At 43.1% G+C, this 10,951-nt stretch overlaps 1 protein-coding gene across 1 annotated transcript in view; it reads left to right on the top strand.

Annotated features, from left to right (window-relative positions):
• Positions 1–2,669: 2,669 nt before the first annotated feature.
• loxhd1a (lipoxygenase homology PLAT domains 1a) overlaps positions 2,670–10,951 on the top strand; it is a 217,640-nt gene continuing 209,358 nt past the window's right edge. The window contains exons 1-3 of the mRNA XM_080204031.1: positions 2,670–2,814; positions 7,045–7,203; positions 9,620–9,759. Coding sequence (XP_080060157.1) covers positions 2,670–2,814; positions 7,045–7,203; positions 9,620–9,759 — 444 coding nt within the window. The remainder of the gene's footprint in view (positions 2,815–7,044; positions 7,204–9,619; positions 9,760–10,951) is intronic.

Raw genomic sequence — 10,951 nt, 5'->3', positions numbered from 1 at the left:
GGGGCCATTGCTGTTCGTTATTCTTATAAATGACCTAGATGAGGGTGTAGAAGGATGGATTAGTAAATTTGCTGCCGACACCAAAGTTGGAGGAGTTGTAGACAGTGAGGATGGATGTTACAGTTTGCAGAGGGACATAGATAAGCTGCAGAGCTGGGCCGAGAGGTGGCAGATGGAGTTTAATACGGAAAAGTGTAAGGTGATTCACTTTGGTAAGAATAACAGGAGTACAGAATATAGGGCTAATGGAAGGACTCTTAGTAGTGTTGACGAGCAGAGAGATCTCGGGGTACACGTGCATAGCTCCCTGAAAGTTGGCACCCAGGTTGATAAGGTTGTTAAGAAGGCGTACGGTGTGTTAGCTTTTATTGGTAGAGGGATTGAATTTCGGAGCCGTGAGGTCATGTTACAACTGTACAAAACTGGTGCGGCCGCACTTGGAGTATTGTGTGCAGTTCTGGTCACCGGATTATAAGAAAGGCATTGGAAAGGGTGCAGAGGAGGTTTACCAGGATGTTGCCTGGTATGGTGGGAAGGTCTTATGAGGAAAGGCTGAGGGACTTGAGGTTATTTTCATTAGAGAGAAGAAGGTTACGAGGTGACCTGATTGAGGTGTACAAGATGATCAAAGGATTGGATAGGGTGGACAGTGAGAGCCTTTTACCTCGGATGGTGATGGCTAACACAAGGGGACGTAGCTTTAAATTAAGGGGTGGTAATTATAGGACGGATGTCAGAGGTAGGTTCTTTACTCAGAGGGTAGTAAGGTTGTGGAATGCCCTGCCTGCAGCAGTTGTGGACTTGCCAACTTTAAGGGCATTCAAATGGTCAGTGGATAGGCATAGGCAGAGTCTGCAGAAGGATCTAGATAGGCTGGGCGAATGGGCCAGGAAATGGCAAATGGAATTTAATGTTGGCAAGTGTGAGGTGGTCCACTTTGGTAGGAAGAATGGTAGGAAGGACTATTACTTACGGGGCAAAAAACTGCAGCAGGCGACGGTGCAGAGGGACCTCGGGGTCCTTGTGCATGAGTCGCAAAAACCCAGCTTGCAGGTGCAGCAGGTGGTCAGGAAGGCGAATGGGATGCTGGCCTTCATAGCGAGGGGGATTGAATATAAAAGTAGGGAGGTCTTGCTGCAGCTGTATAGAACATTGGTTAGGCAGCAGCTGGAGTACTGTGTGCAGTTTTGGGCGCCGCACCTGCGCAAAGATATTTTGGCCTTGGAGGGAGTGCAGAGGAGGTTTACTAGGCTGATACCGGAGTTGAGGGGGTTGAGCTATGAGGAGAGGCTGAATAAACTGGGCTTGTACTCGTTAGAGTTTAGAAGAATGAGGGGAGATCTCATTGAGACGTACAAGATGATGAATGGGATGGATAGGATAGAGGTGGAGAGACTCTTCCCGCTCAAAAAAGACAGTAGGACTAGGGGGCACAGCCTCAAGATAAAGTGGGGGGGGGGCGGTTTAGAACGGAGTTGAGGAGGAACTTCTTCACTCAAAGGGTGGTGAATCTCTGGAATTCTCTGCCCGTTGAAGTGGTGGAGGCTGCCTCGCTAAATATTTTTAAGACGCGGGTTGATGGGTTTTTGATAGGAGAGGGGATTAAGGGTTATGGGGAGAGGGCGGGAAAGTGGAACGGAGCAGCGACAGATCAGCCATGATCTTATTGAATGGCGGGGCAGGCTCGAAGGGCTGGATGGCCTACTCCTGCTCCTATTTCTTATGTTTTATGTTCTTATGTTTCTTATGTTTTATGTTTAGGCATATGGATAACATTGGAATAGTTTAGGTTAGAGGGTCATTAGATTTGTTCCACTGGTCGGCGCAACATCGAGGGCCGAAGGGCCTGTACTGCGCTGAAATGTTCTATGTTCTATTACAGGTTTAGATAAGGTAGATGAAGATTAGTTAATGGTGCAAAGACTCAGTGACACATGTTTTAGGAAACAGAAGTGGGGTGGGGTGGGGGAGGGGTGCAGGATGGGTGATACAAGGAAGAATCTTTTTAGGCCATGACTGGTAATGACCTGGAATCACAGAATGGTTATAGCATTGAGGGAGGTCATTTGGCCAATCTTTTCCGTGTTGGCACACCATTCCCCACCCCCTCCTTCCCCCATTCTTCCCTGTAGCTCTGCACATGCTTTTGCAGATGATAACTGGCTGCCTTTGAGCTAGAAATGGAGACCCCATCAATGATTCCAAAAGGAAATGGTACGGAAGAGTGAAGGGTATAAATCTGCAGGGCTCTTGGGATGGTGCAGGAGAATGTTACTGATTAGGTTACCCTTGAGCTAATATAGACTCAATATGTTAGCCAACATCTGTGTGGGTAGGACTCGATGAGAATTCCACTGCTCACTATTTATTATGGAATTTTAAACACTTATATAAAAAGTATGCTTCAGATTTAAGCATCAGTAATGAAATCTCCCGCCTTCCAGGTCAGAACAGGATCAGATGTGATCTGCCCCAGGTTAAATAATCTGACAATATAGAGGCTACTGCCCCCACAGAACCACTACCTTCAGAAAAGGAGGAGACCATTTGTTTTTAAGTGATATGATTTGTCAAGCTGTTGTATTCTAGGTAGCTATGCTGTTAATATTCACTCTGAGGCCAAATTTTCCAATTAATTATTTCTTAATTTTCAAGGATAGGACAACAAGATGCCGACACAGATTCAGTACTTTAATTCCTCAGCAGCCATGACTGGAGTACTACAGCCACAGATCTCCCAGTGTTCAATCAGGTCCATTAGGCCGGTAGACCCTTACCCTGTCAACACAGTTCCACGCATTCGCCCAGCCACTGGTAAGTCAGTCTCTGTAATAAAATATAATCAGACATTTTCTATTTTTATTGCATTCACAATATTTTGTCTTTGTATTATTTAATTCCAGTTGTCGTGACACTTTGGGAGATTGTATAAATGTCTACAATTCAACTTGAGAATCTATTTTCCAGTTCCCCAGTCACGCTCCAGCCGAGTAAATTCACACTTGGGTTCAACCACCGACACCATTGAACATATACATCTCTCTGGCATCCCAAGGTCCACATTTATAAACGTCAATGTAACACTCCATTATCCACATCCCTAATGTCTTAAGTTAAGTTCCATTAATCTATCACCCCTGTTCTCCTTCACCTCCACTTGCCCCCAGTCACAGGAATGATACAGTGAGCGAGTGAAAGTTTGGTATGTTAAGATGGGGAGGCAGCAACACATCAGAAGTAACCAGTAACTTCCCCATGCCACCTTAACCATGTCAAAGGCCATACTGAAGTCCATGTAGACAACATCCACTGCCCTATCCTCTGTCGCTTCCTCGAAAAGCTCGATCAAGTTCGTGAGACATGACCTCCCCTTCACAAAACCATGTTGCCTCTCACTAATATGTTTTAAACTCCCCTACCTTTTGGAAAAAGACTATCAAGCCGATTTTTGCCCCTCATTATTTTGTAAACCTATATAAGTTCACTCATCAGCTTCCTATGCTCCAGAGAAAAAAGTCCCAGTCTATGCAGCCTTTCCTTATAACTCAAACCATCAAGTCCCAGTAGCACCCTAGTAAATTTTTTCTGCACTCTTTCTAGTTTAATAATATCCTTTTTATATAGGGTGACCAGAACTGTACACAGCATTTCAAGTGTGGCCTTACCAATGTCTTGTACAACTTCAACAATACGTCCCAACTTCCATAGTCAGCGTTCTGACCGATGAAACCAAGCATGCCGAATGTCTTGTTCACCACTCCGTACACCTGTGACTCCACTTTCAAGGAGCAGAGAACTACAGTATACCTCAGTGTCTTCAGACTAAGGTGGAGAAGAAAAATCACCATGGGTTCCTGCTCCACATCACTAACTAGTGACATCTGCCTAGAAGTGTATGAATGGACAGCAGGCCAATTGGGAGAAGGGGGTGGGGAAGGATATCTTCAGACTTAGTTCAGATGCTCAATCTGCCATCAAATCACTTGCCAACACTCCCTGGTTAGACCTCTGTCAATCGACTAAGATTTCATAAGTGCAGGAGAGTAGCTGAACACGAAGCCTATGCTCAAGGAGAAAATTGCTGGATGAGAAAAAATAAATATTTCAATAAAAGGATGTCTCACCTTTAAAAACTGAAATGTTGAAGAGGGCCCAGCTTGCTCAGTCATTTGTGTCTTGTATCCTCTCAGCCCTGATATTTTCCTTATAAATCATTTTTGCACATTCGACAGTTCCTGTGTGGCCTCATTGTAATTACGGAGGGTGTGAAGATATGAAAGTTGTGTGGAGCATACAAAGAATCTGCAGATAGGTGAAGTTAGTGAACAAACATTTGGAAGCAGAGTGTAATGTGGGAAAATGTGAGGTTGTCCACTTTGACAGGAAGAATAGAAAAACAGAATATTAGTTAAATGAAGAGAGAGTACGGAAGATTGCAGTTCACAGCGATCTAGTTGACTTTGTACATGAATCCCAACAAGTTAGCATACAGGTACAGCAGATAATTAGGAAGACAAAGCGAACATTGGCCTTTATTGCAAAGACAGATGAAGTACAGGAAAGTTTTGCTATAACTGTACAGGGCACTGGTGAGACCACACTTAGAGTATTTTCTACAATTTTGGTCACCATACCTAAGGAGGGACATACTTGCATTGGAAACAAATCAGGGAAGGTCCTCGAGGCTGATTCCTGGGATGAAGACATTTTCTTATGAGGAGAGGTTGGGAGCAGGTTGGACCCATACCCATTCAAGTTCAGAAGAATTAGAGGTAATCTTATTGAAACATATTCTGAGGGGAGTTGAAAAGGTAGATGCTGAGAGAATGTTTCCTCTGGTGGAAGAGCCCAGAACAAGGGAGCACATTTCAAAATGGGGCATCTCTCATTCCAGAGATGAAGAGGAGTTTCTTCCTTCAGAGGATCATTAGTGTTTAGAGTTCTTTCCCTAAGCGAGCAGTGGAGGTTGAATCATTGGATATGTTTAAAGCTGAGATTTCTGATTAACAAGAGAGTTAAGGGTTATGGGGTGTTGTGGTGGAGATTGTGGGGTTGGGAGGATTGGGTAGAACAAACAAGAAAATGAACATCAACCATGATGTTATTGAATGGTGTGGCAGGCTCAAGGGGCCAAATGGCCTATTCCTGCTCCTATTTCTTACGTTTTCATGGAGACTAGAACCGTGTACATACAATTCATAAGTTTGGTATAATAGAAACTAGAAGCAGGAGTAGACTATTCAGCCCTTCGAGCCTGCTCTGCCATTCATTTTGATCATAGCTAATCATCAAATTCAAGATCTTGATCCCTCTTCTCCCCATATCCTTTGATCCCTTTAGCCCTTACAACTATATCTAATTTCTTTTTGAAATCAGACAACATTTTGGCCTCAACTACATTCTGTGGTAGTTCCTTCCACAGATTCACCATTCTCTGGTGAAGAAATTTCTCCTCACCTCAGTTCAAAAACGTTTACCCCTTATCCACCTCTCTCAATTTTCACCCATTCAAGTAATAATCTGTTTTCCTATTTTTGCCACCAAAGTGGATAACTTTACATTTATCCACATTATACTGCATCTGCCATGCACGTGCCCACACACTCAGCCTGTCCAAATAACGCTGAAGCATCTCTGCATCCTCCTCACGCTTATCCTCCCACCAAACTTAGTGTAATCCACAAATTTGGGGATAATACATGCAATTTCCTCTTCCAAATCATTAATATATAATGTGAACAGTTGGGGTCCGAGCACAGATCCCTGCAGAACCCATCTAGTTATTAACTGCCAGTCAGAAAAAGATCCATTTATGCCAACCTTTTGCTGCCTATCTGCTAGCCAGCTTTCTATCCATCTCAAGACATTACCTGCAATCCCATGTTCTTTAACTTTATATAGTAATCTGTTTTGTGAGACCTTATCGAAAGCCTTCTGAAAGTCTAAATAAACCACATCCACTGGTTCTCCTTGCTCAACTACTAGTTATATCCTCAAAAAATTCCAGTAGATTTATCAAGTATGATTTCCCTTTTGTAAATCCATGCTGACTTTGTCTGATTATACCAGTGCCTTCCAAATGCCAAGTTATGAAATCCTTGATAATAGACTCCAGCAACTTCCCCAGTATCAACAATGTTAGGCTCACTGGTCTGTAGTTCCCTGTTTTCTCTCTACCTCCCTTTCTGAATAGCATGCTTACATTCCAATCTGTAGGAACTATTCCAGAGTCCAAAGAATTTTGGAAAATAACCACCAATGGATCTATTATTTCCAGAGCCACATCCTTAAGTACTTTGGGATGAAGATTATCAGGATCTGGAGATTTATCCACCTTCAATTGCATCAATTTCCCCAAAACCATTTCTTTACCAACACTGATTTCCTTCAGTTCCTCACTAAAACATGTTTCTCTCAGCACTTCTGGTACATTATTCATGGTCTTTCTTTGTGAAGACTGAAGCAAAGTACAAATTTAATTCCTCAGCCTCTTTTAATTCCCCAGATAATAAAGCGTGCATATGAGTTTAACATAGTTTCTCTGCTTTTGAATTCTATTCCTCTAGAAATTAATCCTTGTATTTTGCTTGTAATTTTATGCCTACGTTGCTATTGAAGAATTGTGAAACTCTATCCTGAATCTCTAAGCGCTTCTACCTCATTTAGAATATTATCCATCTTACCACTTCACAGCTGCCTATGCTGAAATACATTTACCATTTACATTTCCATTCTGCGACATTATGTCTTCTTCCTCAACGTTAACTAGAACTCAGTTTGGCTTTGTCCATACATTTTGATGAGAATACCTGATTCCAAATTATTGATGTAAATGGTTAGCAGCACCACTCCAAACATAACCCTGTTGAACATCACTTCTCACACCTCCCTAGTCTGTGTTGGTAAACTGTGGGCCTCTGCTCTCTGTTTATCCCTTACTCAGGAGTTGACCACAACTTATACACTTTCTCTCCCACGTTAATAACCTGTAAATTCATGTGCGGCATTGGCACTGACTGATATTCCTCCCCTCTTTTTAACCAGGGTTCCAGTACCGGGATATCTCTGCCCCTAGAGGTAAACCTGTGTGGAATGACCCCAGGAAAAAGGATGAACAGTGGACCAACAGTCTAAGGAAGTACAAAGTGATTCCAAGTCACAGATCCATGGAGTCTGCGGTCAGCAGAAAGGCTCCATTTGCTGGTGAGTACTGCTGAGTGCACTGTCACTCGAGCCAAGGCAGTGGAGAGGTGGCAGATCCATCATCTCCCAACACCCCCTCCTGATATATTGGTCTCTGCTGCAGCTCCTCACTGTACATCCAAGTTGAGGTTCAATGTAGTGAGACCAGGTCACTGGGATTGGAATTGTTCTGAGTTGTATTGTATGAGAGGGAGGGATTACAGCATCAGTTGGGGAAATTGGGCAATCCTGGCTCCAGTGTGAAGCTGAAACATTACAGAGAACCAGAGTATCTTACAGCTGGGAAAGGAGACCATTAGCCAACCGTGCCTTTGAAGAAGCCAATGGAGTGGTTGCCCTCCCCTGCTATTTTCCTACAGGCCTGTAAATTCTCTGCCTCCTGAGAGTTTATCCAATTTGTTTTTGAATGTACTATTGAATCTGCACATTTGAGTTCTAGATCAGAATAATGCTCTGTACTTAAAAAAAAAAGCTCTCCTCATCTCCCCTCTGGCTGATTTGCCATTTACCTGAAATATGTGACCCCTTACTGACCCTACTGGCACTGAAATCAATTTCTCTTCATTTATTTACTCTATTGAAATCCTTTAGGGGTGGCACAGTAGTTAGCACTGCTGCCTCACAATTCCAGGGACCCAGATTCAATCCCTGGCTTGGGTCACTGTGCAGAGTCTGCATGTTCTTTTGAAAGTTTCTTTATTAATTAGTGTCACAAATAGGCTTACATTAACACTGCAATGAAGTCACTGTGAAAATCTTCTAGCCGCCACACTCCGGCACCTGCTCAGATACAGTGAGGGAGAATTTACCGTGGCCAATGCACCTAACCAGCACGCCTTTAAGACTGTTGGAGGAAACCAGCCTACTCAGAGGAAACCCACACACACACAGGGAGAACGTACAGGCTCTGCACAGGCAGTGACCTAAGCCAGGAGTCAAACCTGGGTCCCTGGAGCCATGAGGCAGCAATGCTAACCATTGTGTCACCGTGCTGTTGTATGTCCACCCATGTTTATGTGGGTTTCTTCCAAGTGCTCTAATTTCCCCCCACAGTCCAAAAGACGTTTTGGTTAGGCGCATTGGTTAAGCTAAATTCTCCCTCAGTGTATCCAAACAGGCGCCAGAGTGTGATAATTAAAGGATTTTCACAATAACTTAATTGCAGTGTTAATGTAGGCCTATCTGTGACACTAATAAATAAACTAAGCTAAACTAAACTAAGAGTGAAGTAATAGACAAGGATTGGATTTATAATTCAAGCTGCTGGGGTAAGGCCAGGAGAATTATAGAACAGAACCATAGAATCCCTACAGAAGGAGACCATTTGGCCCATTAAACCTGCACCGGCAACAATTCCACCCAGGCCCTATCCTGTAACCCCATGTAATTACCCTGCTAATCCCCCTGAACCTAGGGGTGGGATTTTATGGCCTTGTTCATCTCAAAACTGTAAAATCCTGCCTGAGATCATTGGACCTTCCCATTGTCTGCTCCAATTCCCAGGTGGTAAAATTCCAGTGCAAGGGCCAATTTACCATGGCCAATCCACCTAACCTACACATCTTTGGATTGTGGGAGGAAACTAGAGCACCCAAAGGAGGGAGAGAGAGAGTGCTAGAGAGAGGAAAGCAGAGCTGGTATTGGGCTAGAAGCCCATTAGCAAGGCAAAAAGTAGTAGATATCAGGTAGAATGGGTAAAGGTAGAGAATCAATGGAGAGTGGAACAGAAGCTGTCATAACAGCTTGAAATTCCTTGAAAACTTTATCCCTAGTTTCTGATTAGTCCATGGTGTCACATCTTAATCTTAGTCTTATGGTGTAACAAGTATTCAGTAAATATACAGACAGTGAAAGATTGGTTTGGATTGAGTCTATTCTGTAAAATCATGTTGCAATGAAGCAGCACCTCATTTCCTTTTGATTTCTAATTTACAACATTAGTGTATTGCATTAATGATAACTGAACATTAAGTGGTAAATGGGCACAGCCTCCAGAACTGAAGACAGATGCAAAGTAACTATTTATAACCTCTGTCATGTTTTGAGAGTTTAATTAAATTTGTTCTGAGGAGTCCTTCATCAGCCCACTCAATCTTCTGATGCCTAACCCAGGTTTCAGTAGTGAAAGTTCACACAGCGCAAGACAGTTTTGTTACTTCAGAATGTTTAGCACATCATGATGAGTAATACTTAAATTTTTGTTCTTTATTGCTTTGCGATTCCACTGAGCACTATTTTTTGTATTGTCGTTAAGATGTTAGTGTTAAACTGTTAAGTGTGCTAGCCTTAGCAGTCATTCACTTTAAGTAGGTTAATAATTTCATTGATATAGCACCCATAAGAATTTCATATAAGGATGTTGACCACTGTCTCAAATCGAGCATGCAAGATCATTTCAACTACTCTGTGTTTACAGCACGGACTTGGGACATTGGCAGCAGAGATAAGGAAGATCAGATGGGCAGTTTCCCTCTGTACAACCCTCTCAATGACCCACATCTCTTTGGTTACTATTCCAAGAAGTTTGGACGCCAGCTGCAACCACGCTGTCCTTCAGTAAGCCTCCGCCAATTTGTTGTTCGAGATAGGCAGAAGGTAGCAAATAGCAACCAGTTATCCAGATGTCATCAACCACAACATGTTAGGGTGGAGTAATGAAGGTGTTAGCGTGGAGGTTGAACTCATGCCTTAGAATCACTGTCAGAGTAGACAATCCTGGTTGTGAGTCGGAGCAGGAGCAGAGGGTGGCAATACCCTGCTCATTGATGCTCAGTTTGGGTTCCACCAGAGCCATTACATTCCAGGCGTCATTACATTCTTGGCCCAAACATGGCCAAAAGATCTAAATTCAAGAGGTGAAGTGATGCCTGTGACAGCAAGGCAGCATTTGACCATCTGTGATATCAAGGAACCCTTGTGAAATTGATGTCAGTGGGAATCAGGGAGAAAACTTTCCACTGGTTAGAGACATATGTAGCACAAAGGAAGACAGTTGAGGTTGTTATAGACAATTATCTCAGTCCCTCGACATTACAGCAGGAATTCCTCAGGGTAGTGTCCAAGGCATAACCATCTTCAGCTGCTTCATCAATGACCTTCCCTCTGTCATAAAGCTAGCAATGGCAGTTTTGCTGATGGTTGCACTGTGTTCAGTCCCATTCATATCTCTTCAGATACTGAAGCAATCTGTGCCCACACACGGCAAGATTCAAACAGCATTTAGTTTTGGACGGGTAATTGGAAAATAACATCCATGCTGCATAAGTGCCAGGCAACGAACATCTTCAACAATAGAGAATATCACCGTCTCCCCTTCATATCCTGGGACAAAGGAGAGTGTCTTCGCCATTGCCTTTCCCTCATCTCTAGATATGAGCGCTACCAGCGATACACCCGGCCATAGTCTGGCTAATGCTCATCATTGCAGTGCTCCATATTCACCAACATTTTGACCTTATAGAGGCCTCAGGTGCATACCACATCTACACAGTCACAAAATTGAATGTTCTAAATTCTTAATAATCGTAGAATCTCTGCAGCACAGTCCCTAACTTCCAAGAAATATCTTTGATGCTTTGGGCATAGTTGAGAGTAACATAACAAACATGATCCTGAGGCTTGGCGCTTTCAGACTGGGCTGAACCTTCATTCATTGAATAAAAGAAAATGAAGAGAATATAATGTTTAAAGTTTCAGAGCCTTCGACGTAAGGAACCTCAACTTCTACCTTCAGTGCAAAACTGCAAAG

Source organism: Carcharhinus amblyrhynchos, chromosome 1 (genome assembly GCF_965287045.1).
Source record: "Carcharhinus amblyrhynchos chromosome 1, sCarAmb.v2.hapA, whole genome shotgun sequence".
Classification (NCBI taxonomy): Eukaryota; Metazoa; Chordata; class Chondrichthyes; order Carcharhiniformes; family Carcharhinidae; genus Carcharhinus; species Carcharhinus amblyrhynchos.
This window is presented reverse-complemented; position numbering and strand designations above follow the sequence as displayed.